Source organism: Eulemur rufifrons, chromosome 9 (assembly GCF_041146395.1).
Source record: "Eulemur rufifrons isolate Redbay chromosome 9, OSU_ERuf_1, whole genome shotgun sequence".
Lineage (NCBI taxonomy): Eukaryota > Metazoa > Chordata > Mammalia > Primates > Lemuridae > Eulemur > Eulemur rufifrons.
In genome coordinates, this window is record NC_090991.1 from 51,730,448 (window position 1) to 51,742,547 (window position 12,100).

General features: G+C 52.8%; 1 protein-coding gene across 2 annotated transcripts; it reads left to right on the forward strand.

Annotated features, from left to right (window-relative positions):
* Nucleotides 1-7,052: 7,052 nt before the first annotated feature.
* Nucleotides 7,053-11,685, forward strand: UBALD2 (UBA like domain containing 2). 2 transcript variants are annotated; one of them, XM_069481731.1, is made up of 3 exons: nt 7,053-7,366; nt 7,664-7,726; nt 11,129-11,685. In XM_069481731.1, the coding sequence occupies exons 1-3, from the start codon at nt 7,247-7,249 to the stop codon at nt 11,441-11,443; spliced, it is 498 nt and encodes a 165-aa protein (XP_069337832.1). In that variant the 5' UTR covers nt 7,053-7,246; the 3' UTR covers nt 11,444-11,685. The 2 variants fall into 2 exon arrangements, with proteins under 2 accessions (XP_069337832.1, XP_069337833.1); XM_069481732.1 differs by having other exon boundaries at nt 11,132-11,685.
* The last annotated feature ends 415 nt before the right edge of the window (nt 11,686-12,100 follow it).

The window sequence follows — 12,100 nt, forward strand, 5'->3', positions numbered from 1 at the left end:
TCCCTGAGGGCAGGACACAGGATTTTCTCTGACTGCTCCCAGGCCCCGGGGCATGTTGGGTGTGGAGAGCATGCCCCGCCCGGATGTTGTTGGTGATGGGGCACACTGCGGTGGTTTCCCATTCTGTTGTATACAACCCAGTGTTCTTGTGCTCGGTAAATACTTCCTTCCTCTTTAAGCAGAACACTGGCCACGTTTATTAACAGCACCTCATCCCTGGCACAAAGAATGATCAGTGTGGCTTGGGTTCTTGGGGGTCAGGAAATAGCACTTGTATGTCATTTGCCTTGAAGGTGCCTTGTTTCTGAAGGAGAAGGGGCCCTCTTCTGCAAAATGATTGGGGACTTTATTTTAAACAAATGCTTCTCTTCCAGGACTTGTTTCTCTCTCTTTTTTTTCACCTACCCTGGCTTCCTGTGTTCCTGAAAATTTCTGAAACCTCAAGCGTTATCTCATCAGAAACTTCAGACCTCTTTTAACATTTCTCTTCTTTCTGCTGAGTCCTAGTCCATTTAAATTTCCTCTCTGACTCCGGGATTTAGAGATGAGCAAGAGAAAACAGGTTCATCGCCATCGCCCCACAGCCTGGGCAGATGGACAGAGGTTACTGACGCTCACCTGCACCTGGTCCTCTACTTCTGGACACGCAGATGGCTTCTGCCGCCCCCTTCAAGATAGGAAAGGCCACGTGATTCTTCTGCACAGTGAACCCTGAACAAAGTTTATATTACAGTCATGAGTCACTTAAGGATGGGGACATGTTCTGAGAAATGTGTCATTAGGTGATTCTGTCATCGTGTGAACATCAGTGTGCTTACGCAAACCTAGATGGTGCAGCCTGCCACACGCCTAGGCCTGTGGCTCCCGGCTACAAACCCATACACCGTGTCGCTGTCCTGAATACTGTAGGCAGTTGTAACACAATGATAGGTATTTGTGTATGTAAACATAGAAAAGGAACAGTAAAAACATGGTATAATCTTATGGGACCACCCTCGTATAGGTCTGTCATTCACCGAAAAGTCCTCAAGAGGTGTGTAACTGTACTTCCAGCTTACAGCATTTAATTGCCGATGCTCAACTCTCCAGCCCTCTCACTGTCTGCTGGAATGTTCCATATGGTACAAAGGGCCAGATAGGAAATATTCTTGGCTTTGTGGTTTGTATTGCAACTACTCAACTCTGCTGTAGCACAAAAACAGTCATAGACAACACATAAATAACTATAGCTGTGTTCCAATAAACCTTTTTGGGGAAGCATCAGTAAAACTATTTACAAAAACAGGTGGGAGCCTGAGGGCTATAGTTTGCCGACTTAGAGCTACAAGAGGGTGAAAGTTTCCACAGTCTGGATCATTATGTCATTATGTCACTGCCCAGAAGGCAGTTTTTCTTGAGTCGTAGCAGCTACCTTTATATGAGTGAGAAGTAAAACTGTAGGATTGTATGTTACCTCAGTGTAGCTTAGCCTAACCTGACGAATTTGCCGACTCTCTGGGCCAACTTGACAGCATGTGCTGCGTGTGGATGAAGGATAAAGGATGTCATGGATAAAGGTAACACGCCTGAGCCCCATCCCCCACTGCCTCTCCAACCCTGTCTCCCAACAGATGCCCCATGGGCCTTGCTGTGAACTTGTTTTGGTTTGCTGTTCCTTCTTCCAAAAATTCCTTTTCTTCTCCTTCCTGTCTACGCTGATCCTTCCCTGCTTGTTTTCCCTGCCCTAACGAGCCTTCTGGACCGTTTCCTTATGACCCAGGATTGCTAGTTGGTAAGGAACTCCATTGAGCGCCCCTCCCCCAGCCCCCGCAGAGTTAAGTGGGGAGCAGACTGGGTCACTTACACAATAGAGTCAATCTGTCACACCCACGGTGCATTGTTCCGGAAAACATACCTCTAGGATCAAATGACAAAGAAAAGCAAGGGAATGACTGACGGAAATTTGAGGAAGATCTCTGCATCTGGGAAGCACCATTCATGCGCCTTCTAAGGTACTGGGCTTGGACTTCTTCAATTCTGTGTTGGGTACATGGGTGTTTGCTTATTATCCTTTCAATTGTGCCTATTGTTTTGGTATATATTTCCCAAATTAAAAAATATGGTGAGTCAGGAAGACTGCCTCATACCTTGAAGTTGGTGGCTGCCAAACCAATAGGCCTCCTGTGTTTTGGACACAAGGTGCAAAGCTAGAGTGGCCCGCTCCAGGTCCATAAATACCTGTTCCACCCACAGAAACTGGTTGGAAGCCCTGAGTCCAAGCAGATAACCAGGACCCCTGAGAAGGAGGACCCTCCTTAGAAGGCTTTTACTTTGCCCTCCCTTTGTCCCTCCCTTTTTCCCTCCCTTGGCAAAGAGGCAACCTCCTGTCTCTGGCCAAGTGCCCCTTTGAAAGGATTGCCAGGGACTCACCTACCATAGGACACACCTAGCAACACGAGGAAGGGCCACCTTATCACTGGGCTGGCAGGTACAGAACAGACAGTACTTACCGGCCAGAGTACTGCTTTTGGAAAATGCCATTAACTGTGCTGGGAGTGGTGTGGCCTTTGTCCCTTGTGGGACATGTGACATTTGGTGAAAAATGTAATCTGGTATAAACCAGCAATGAATTCATCACTGGGGGATTGGCTTTGACCTTACTGCTGCTTCCAACAACACAGATAAGCTTTTGTGTCTTTTCAGTATCACTGAGGGAGAGCTAAGGGGGATTCCAGGGGGTGGGCAGGGCCTGAAAGTAGAGCGTGATATTTAAGACAGCCAGGCCTGGAAGCAGACACCAGGTACCTGGGCTCAGACCTCAGCTCCACCCTGAGCTGGCTGAGTGACCTTGGGCAAATCACTTCACCACTCTCACCTCCTTGCTTTCCTCATTTGTTAACTGGGGATATGCACAGTCCCACCTCATTGGGTGCTTGTATTATGTGAGGTAATTCAAGCAAGAATTTAGCACAGAGTTGGGTTCTTAGTACGGCCTCGATAGACAGGGCTGTCACCATCACCTGGGAGGACTGGGCTTTGCCTGGAATAGAGGAAGCCCCTCTGCACTAAGCCTCCTTCCTCTTTGATGCAAGAGATTAAAAAAAAAATAATGCTTTAAAAGTGGCAAAGTCTACTTAACCAGCCATATAGTAGAAATAGCATAAATTTGCAATGAAAAATAGCAGCAAAAAATAGGTTGTGTTAAACAAAGAGTAGCCACTAGAAGTCCACATAAGGGGAAGGAAGCCATTCCTCTACCTCCTAGGCCTGAGCCTTCGGGGAGCGCGTGGGTCCAGCCTAACCCAGCTGCCGGGGGGCCTTGGTGCTGCTTGTTTGCAGTTTGTCTGCTCCATCCTTTCCCATTGCCCCTCTCCTTCTCGAAATATCTTCCTGCCTCTCCTGGCCACCTTGTCCTTTTGTCCTGGCATCTTCAAGCAACAGTAGGGAAACAAGAAATAAAAATTAGAGGAAGGAAGGAAGGAAAGAAAGGAAGGGAGGGAGGAAGGAAATGAGCTTTTGGATCAACAAAACCTGGATCTAATCCCAGTGCTACTACAAATCATGGGGGGTGGGGAGGTGGGAAGGGTGTTGCTTGACCTTGAGTAGGTTCCAGCCCTCTCTGAGCCTCCGGCCTATTGGGAATTTCCAGAGTCCTCAGGTTCCCTCTCTCAGCTTTGTTGGGTCTGTTTGTTTAGGGGAGTGAAAGGTGGAAAGGAGGAAAAAGGGAATAGGAATCAAATGCCCTGCGGTAACGGGGTTAGGGAAGGCCCGTTCTCCGCCACTCCCCATCTTCTCCCAGGACAGCTGGTGCCCTTCTTTCCCCATTGGGGGCTCGCTCATTTCAAGCATCGCCTGTGGAAATCTCAGAGCCCCTGATAGCTCTTGCTTGGAAAGGGGCCCCTCATGAGTGCCACTGAGGCGACAACTTAAGCATTAAGGGAGGTAGTAGGGTGTAGCGGTTAACCACTGCCTTACTCCACCACTTACTGCTGTGTGACCTCAGGGAAACTCCTCCCCTCCTCTGTCCTTTAGCTGCCCCACCTGTGAAATGGGATTTTTGGATTGTTGCGAGGATTAAAATGAGTTAATGGACATCAAACTCTTAGGGGCCTGGCTCACAGGAAGTGCTTGGTAAGTGGCAGCTGTTTCTTATGGTGCAGCTAGTGGGTACTTGTTTCAGGGCTAACTCGATGACTTGCATTCACAACACCCTCGTTGTCTGGGCACTGAGGAAATACTGGCTAAGATTGTTTCTCTTCTCAGTTGCTGCATTGCTGCTTGTTCTGAGGCCTAGACCACTGATGCAACAAGGATTTGGTTCTTTCCGAGGCTGTGGTGTTTTATTTGTTTTTAGTGGCCATGTATTTATTACTCTGTTTCACCTGCCATACATTGTCCTCTCCGATTAAAATAATAACACCTTCAGTTAATAATACCTTGCACTTAGGAAGTTGCTTTCATCCCAACAGCTCAAAGCCCTCTACAAACATGACCTCATTCATCCTCCCCTCGCTCCGGGGAGGGGGGCACTCCCACGTTTCAGCCATTCATCTCCAACTAGATTCTCAGAAGCCAAAGTATTGATTAAGCACTTCTGCCTCTCAGGACCACAAATCACGGGCTCTGTTGCCTTCCCTCCCTGTTCCCAGAGTGACCTTACACCTACAGAAGATAACCAGAACCCTGTCCCTCTGGCCTGAGGGCCTGGCCCTCCCTGCCTCATTAAGGTGCCCACTGCTGTGCCCTAAAAATGGTAAACTTTAAACAAACGTTCTGGATAAACTGCCCCGATATCTAGGAAATAACAGGTTTGGCAATTTGGGACCCTTATCTTCCCTGAGAACTTCTTAATTAAGACCTAGGGGGTCATGGGGGATGTTCTACTGCAGCCAGAAATGTCTCTGCCCAGAGTAGACCCTACCACTCAGGGCCCTGGCATGTTTGACACCTGTATGTACTTGTGAAAACCTGCCACTACACAATGACAGTACTTCCTCGTTCTGGGGCTGCTTGTGGCCTGAGCTCCCTGGCAATGTAAGCCGCGGGCTGCTCGCTTTTGTTTTCACTGTGCGATTACTGGAAGGGAAGGGCTACAAGCTGTACTTCACTCTGGTCACACTCTGGGTCTCAGCCCATGCACAGGAAAAAGCTGACTCCTACCCCTTCAAAATAAATAAGCAAACAAAAAGACTAACCAAGTGGAATTAACTCATTATAGTGCCCAAGGCTGTTTTTCATGGGTACATAAGCATTAGATGTAACCTTTCTCTTATTTATATACTTAAAAATATATAGAGACAAGTTTCCTTAGATGATGAGTTAAATTCACATTAAGAAAAGTCAATACAGAACCATGGCTTACTTTCTTATTATTAGCCTCTTTCTATTCTGAAGATCCTTAACTATTAAAATATATTCAGTAATTAGTAGCTCAGATAAAAAAAACTTACTATGTTTTCCAGAAACAGAAACCCTAACAGTGAATCCCTAACAATATTTACCTTTCTAATCTCTTCTGCTCCTTCCCCAATCTGCAGAGACTCCTAGTTCTTTTTTTACCCCCACGATTCCTAAACACAGCCCTGAAGGTCAAATCCTAATCCAGAAGATGGAAGCTCAGCACTTAGGAATGATTTTAAAGGGCTATTGTTGAGAGCTAGTATTGTAACAGAGTAGTCGCCCTCCTCCCATAGATATGAGAGGGAAATATTGAGAGTGGGGAATATGTAACAGAGAGAATGACCTGAGAAAATGGCAAAAAATATTTTCTGTTTTTTTAAAACATCCTCCACTCCTTTTTGAGAACTAAGTCCTACATCCCTGCCTCAGGCCAGTGGTTGGGAGGGACAGGGTAAGTCTTTTGTTCTTTGTGCTAAAGGAGATGGCTCAGTGTGGACCTGGTGAAGGGAGGTCCTGGGTAGAGGAGCAGAGGAGGGAGATCAGAATCAACTGTAGTTGAATAGTAATTGCCTACAGCTGAGAACCTATCCTTTAAAAGCTCTGTATTTCTGCTTATTATTGGGACAATGGCATTTCAGACAGGAGCCTCCATCCTCCTCCTTTGCCGGCAAAGTAATAAAACTTCTCTTTCCTCCTTCGCAAACCACTTGTTCTCTTTCTTCTGATGCAGCCTCTAGGACCAAGTGGCCAAGCATTCACCAACAGTCTCAGCTACTTGGGAGACTGAGGCAGGAGGATCCCGTGAGCCCAGAATTGGTGGCTGCAGTGAGCTATGATCATGCTGCTGCACTCCAGCCTGACCCTGTCTGGGGGGGAAAACAAAACAAAACCTCGTGTTGGGATCTTAATCACTAAGAAAGTCTCACTTTTTTCCTTGTACATTAATATTGACTTACATCTCCAGAGAGCAAAGTCTTTGGTTTAAAACCTAGGAAAAGACTGCTCGATTCTTGGGGCTCGGTAGTGATTAGAAGGTGACAGGGAGGAGGTTCTTGGGGTGCAGGTAATGTTCTGTTAATTGATCTGGGGGCTGTCCACTTTGTGAAAAGTCAGCGAGCAGTACCTGTGACACCCGCACTTTCCTTATGTGCGTTATATTTCAATAAAAGATTTCAAAAAATGGGACTACTTGAAAGTTATTTAAAAAAATTAAATGCTTTTGAGACTTGAGCAGCTGCAAAGGCTCTGTTTTCTATTTTGATCATTCTGTTTCTCGAGATGACCACATCTTTCAGAGGAAATGAGTCAAAGCCACTCTGTCTTGCTTTTCCAGCTGAGCATGTTCAGTTTGAATGAAGTAATGAATGAACTTGGCCGCACCACCCCCAGGCTTACAACAGCAAACAGAGGGCCTCGGCCAATCAGCAGGCACTCAAGGTTTTCAAGTTGAGTTCAAACAGGACCCCGGGAGGCCAATCAGCGCGCGAGGCCCCGCCCCGAACTCCCGGCCGCGGCCAACCACGAGGCCGGATGAGCCAAAACACAGCGGCCGGCCAATGCCCGGGAGCCCCACGGCGCCGAGCTCCGCCAATGGGCGCGGCCGGGCCGAAAGAGAAACAGTGCGGCCCGGCAGGCCGCAGGATTCGAATCGAACGTCCGTCCGGGAGCCGGGCGCTGGCGGAGCGGCGCGCCGGCCAATCAGCGGCGGCGGCTCGCGGCCCCCGAACGTTGGGATAGCGGCCCCGCCCCGCGCTGTTGTTTGTGGTGTCGGCCGGCCGCGGGCGCCGGACCACAACATTCGCCGGCGGCGGCCGAGCGCGAGCCCCGGGCGGCCGGCCCCCGCGCCCGCCGAGCGCCGCGTCGCGCCATGTCGGTGAACACGGACGAGCTGCGGCACCAGGTCATGATCAACCAGTTCGTGCTGACCGCGGGCTGCGCGGCCGACCAGGCGAAGCAGCTGCTGCAGGCGGCCCACTGGCAGTTCGAGGTGCGTGCGGGTCGCCCCGTCGGACGCGCCCGCCCCGGCGGGGACCGCGGGCCGGGGACTGGGGCTGGGCCGCGGCGGGGCGGGTTAGCGTCGGCCGGTCAGGCGCTCCGCGCCGGCGAGCGGGTGTCGCGTGGGGCCGGGGCCGGCACCCTCTGCACATGGGGCGCGGCGGCCGGGACCGTGGGCCGGGCGTGGAGACGGGGTGCAGCCCGGCGGGGAGGCCGGCCGGTGGGTCTCCTGCCCTCCGCCGGGCCCGGGCCGCGCTCACCTGCGCTCCGCCACCGTGTTTGTCCGCAGACCGCCCTGAGCACGTTTTTCCAGGAGACCAACATTCCCAACAGTCACCACCACCACCAGATGGTAAGTGTCGTCGGAGGGCCGGAGGGCCCCGGAGCAGGGCCGGGCGGGGGCCGAGGGGCGCGGGCCGGGGCCGCTGTCAGCCCCGGCGGTGACAGCCATGTTGCCGGGGAGCGCCGCGCCGCAAATGTAAACAAAGAGCCAAAATGTCTTCCAGGAAAGAGCGGCTCCCAGGCCGGCGCTGGCTCCTCGAACTTTGTGGCCCGCCTCCTAGGCTGCTGCCTCTTGGCCCGAGGCCTTGTGCCTGGCTCTCTTCCCTGGGGGAAGGGGTGCCAAAGTTGGGGGGTGGGAGCGAGGGGGAGATGGCCAGAGGACAAGCCAGGGGCTCAGGGGCTCGGAGACCCTAGTGGCTGGGGAGGGGGACGGGGCTCGGATGATCACCAGGCGTTTGGGCAGCTGGGGAGCCCGACTGAAGGGCCCACGGCCAGGGAGTTGGGGTGTTTGTGTTTGTGGGAGCTCCCTTTGCTGTTGAGTGGCAGCCCCCTCCCCCACTCCGCGCACGCACACACACCCAGCGCTACAGGGAACAGGAAAGGCATAAATCCACTGTGGCTCAGGAAGCTGGGCTGTACCCACAAAGGTATGTTCGCCCTTCTAAAGCCCAAGGGGACTGGGAAGCCCGGAAAAAAGACATACCCCAAGCATGGAGGACACAGGGATTTTGACTCAAGAAAAGGCCAAGAATTTGCATTGAATCTCAGTATGTTCGGTTCCATACAGCCTCAGATCAAGGTTTGCTTTCTTCTCGTTTCCAGCCTATCCCCAGGCCCAAGCCTTTGCCCTCCTGGCCTTGGCCTACCCTGCTTTCTGGAGGCCCAGCACATCCCTTCTTCACCCCACCCGCTAGTTACCTATTAGCCCGCTGGGGAGGAGGGGCTGGGCTCAGTGATAGAGACTGTAAAACATTATTCCCCAGATCTGTTGTGGCTTCTGGAGTACATTTTTGACATTTTTAACACTTGTGTCCTTGCCCATGGTTCCCTCCAGAGCAGAGCCTGCAAATGGTTCCTCTGTTGTGTCTTGTCCTTGGCTCCCTGTTTTCATTTACTCACAAAGGACAAGTAGAGAAGGGTCTGTCTTGACCTTTTTAACTAGCTTGTCTCTTGCAGTGGCTTATGCCAGTTATAAATCAAACAACAATGGCATTTGGAGTGTGATGGGAGAATGGTGCTGGCCACGGGGCTCTTAGTAAAACCCAGAAGGGGTTTGTCTCCAGAGACACCCACTCTGCATCCACCGTGGGAAATCTCCAGCTCCCACCTTGCATTTGAGCCTGGGAGCTCCCTGCCATCTCCTCCTCTCAAAAGCCTTGAGGTTTGCTCCTGCCAGCTGTGGCTGTTCCAGCAGCCATTCTGTGGGGCTGGGCACAGGGAGGCTCCCTGGGAAGAGCTGGTACTGGCACCCTGTCTAGTTCCTGTTGCCCCTTGTCTTGCAAATCCCAGGGGGATTGCAGTCCCTTTTGGAAGCTTCCCTCAGGGAGGTGGCAGGTTTTGTAACATTATAATCAATGTATCCATCAGTGCACAAGTATTGAGCACTTTATTAGAACAGTGGAAAACACCATCCTTGCTCTCAGAGTTGGCAATTTTTTTAGACACAATAAATCAGAGGAAAAAGCTAAAACCACTGGAGACCAGTAATAGCAAAATGGCAATGGCAGAAGTGACCCCACGTCCTGAGTTACTGATAGATGATTGTCCTGATAAATGATTGATTGCTGTAGATTCCCACAGTTGGAGGAAGCTTCCCAGATAAAGGAAGGTTCCTGAGTCGATTTGGAGGGGCCCAGAAGTGGAGAAAGGCACTCCAGACTGAAAGCAGGAGGGCATTGGCAGGTGGAGTGGACACTGGGTTCACTTGAGAGCTGGACGAGGCGGTTTTAGAACTCTGGTCCCAACCCCTGGCTTTATGAAAGCAGCGAGAAGCTCCAGGGGTTCAGGAACTTGCCCTGGCTCATACCTGCTGGCCGGCCCAGGCCTGTTAGCTGTGAAGGCTGTTCTCTGGTGGCTGTTTGAGGAGACAAGCCTCGCTGGCTTGGGGAGATCTGGGGAAGTCGGTCACGATGCTGTGATGCAATTGGCCCCCACCCCCCATTCATTGTTTCCTGCTGCCGAGAAGTCAGCCCTGGGGGGTGGGGCAGGGAATAGCAAAGGGAGGAGGGAAAAGGTCTGGGTGGGGCCAGGCCCTTAGGAAGACTGGTCAGAGCTCCCCAGGGGCCGATGTGGTACAGGCCTAAGTGAACAGGGCTGGCAGCTGTCCCCCTCCCAGGTGTGTCCCCACCTTGCTTCTGGCCTGGGTTTAACTGCAGAGCTGTGAAAGCTCCCTCTTTTACTGTGAGCAGTCTTTGCTCCCCCCACTTCTGTGCCTGGGGGAGGGGCCGGTGTTGCTAAAATTAGGAGAAATTCAAAGAACTCCCATGGCTTCCTGGGAAAGGAAAAAGCAGCTTTGAGGTCCGAACCAGCGTTGTGAAGGTCTTGTTCTCTGTGTGCCTCTTGCCCCCGCCCCCAGTGAGGGGCTCCCTAACGTAGTGGTGGCAGAAGACAGCAGATGTGGGAGCCCCAGGAAGAGGGCTGAGGGGCTGGGCAGACTGAGAAACTGCCAGCCTCTGGCCGAGGGCATGGGGCCTAGGCTGCAGATGTGGGAAACAGAAATCCTTGGGCTCTGTCCTCAGGGAGCCCAGACCGAAATGTGCTTGACTTTGTAAATGCCGCCTAGTGTGGCCAGGGTGGCTGTTAAAGAGCTTGGGCCTGCAGACCTGGGAGCCTGGGAGTTTATCTTCTCAACTTGCACTGCTAGGGTTGCATTTGGGGGCAAGTGACCTGACTTCTGGGCCTCAGTTTCCGCATTTGTAATATGGAGAGAATACCTGAATCCACCAAGCATCACTGAGAAGTCAGAGGGAGGCAAAGCCTGCAGGGCCTGGTGGCCCTAGTCACAGGGAGTGAGCCCACACGCCGAGACAGTATAACTTTCCCATGGCTGGCACAGGAGGGGACCCTCGATTTGGCTGCTCTCCCTTGAGCGACAACCTGGGAACATGTGAGGGTGATTGTGGCGGGAGCCAGCTGGTTTCCCCAGCTGGGAGGCGCCGAGCACGCTGTCCTGCCCTGCTCCCTGTGCTCTCACTTCAGTCTGACACCTGAGCTTCGGGTTGGAATTAACCGTTGGCTTTGGGTACTCCTTGGGGTCATTACCAGGCATCATGAAATGCTCTTGGTTTTGATAAAGTCGTTGGGTTTTGTCCCTTTTGTTTCGATTGGCTCAGGAGAGGGGTGTTTTTGTCTTGTTGGAGCTGCCTGTGGCCTGAAAAATGGGAGTAAAGGAGGGGCCGAGCTGGGTGAGCCCCGCCTGGAAGGCTCTGGGACCCTGGCGAGCGGCCCTCCGCACACCTGTGTTCTCTCCCAGCAGATGTGTACTCCCAGCAACACACCTGCCACGCCACCCAACTTCCCCGACGCGCTGGCCATGTTCTCCAAGCTTCGAGCTTCCGAGGGCCTGCAGAGCAGCAACAGCCCCATGACGGCCGGGGCCTGCTCTCCCCCTTCAAACTTCAGCCACTTCTGGGCCTCGTCCCCGCCTGGCCACCAGGTGCCCTGGCTCCCACCCTCCTCGCCCACCACCTTCCACCGCCTCCACTGCCCACAGCCCACGTGGCCCCCCGGAGCGCAGCAGGGGGGCGCCCAGCAGAAAGCCATGGCGGCTGTGGATGGCCAGAGATGAGACTGGGTGCCGCCGGGCGCTGGGCTGGAGCTGGGGGCCATCCAGGGTTGTGGAGACACAGGAGGGCCCGGGAGGGGGGCTGGGGAGGGCGGGGGGGTTCCTGAAGATCGCACTGGAAGATTTTATAAAAGAATTTTTGTGGGTGGGGGGGGACAGTAAACTTCCTGGGCCACTTGGGTCCTTCAGGAGTTTCTCTTCAGGCAAGGTTTTTCCTCTTTTTAATATATAACTATAATATATATGAATATATAAATATAACTAATGTATGTGAGAATGGGGCGCACCTGCGTGCTGGGGTCAGAGGGGAAGGGCCAAGACGACCCTTCTCTTGGGCCAGCACCGCTCCCCCCGCCCGTCTTGCCCCAGTCTCGTGGGGCAGGGGTGTGCTTCAAAGCCAGATGGAACGGCCTCCTGTCAGCTGCCTCCTTTCAGAAGTCTCACCTTCTGGTATCAGGAAGAAGACCCCGCTGCTCCAGGCCTGGGGGCAGCCCAGTAGCAGCTGCAGGAGGGCCTGGAGCTTCACGGGCTCTCCCCGCTGCCGGCCCCAGGGTTCTGGGCCCAGGGGTCCTCCCTATCTCCTCCTCCTCCCCCCACAATTGCTGGCTGTCACCCCTGTCTGCAGCTGGTTGTGCAGGGTGGATAGGGCACTGAAGAGCC

What these genes read in the sequence shown, in the direction of transcription:
- UBALD2 (XM_069481731.1), top strand. Translation starts at nt 7,247, where the DNA reads ATGTCGGTGAACACGGACGAGCTGCGGCACCAGGTCATGATCAACCAG. An exon ending in CGGCCCACTGGCAGTTCGAG is followed by an intron (nt 7,367 to 7,663) that starts GTGCGTGCGGGT and finishes GTTTGTCCGCAG; the next exon opens with ACCGCCCTGAGCACGTTTTT. An exon ending in GTCACCACCACCACCAGATG is followed by an intron (nt 7,727 to 11,128) that starts GTAAGTGTCGTC and finishes GTTCTCTCCCAG; the next exon opens with CAGATGTGTACTCCCAGCAA.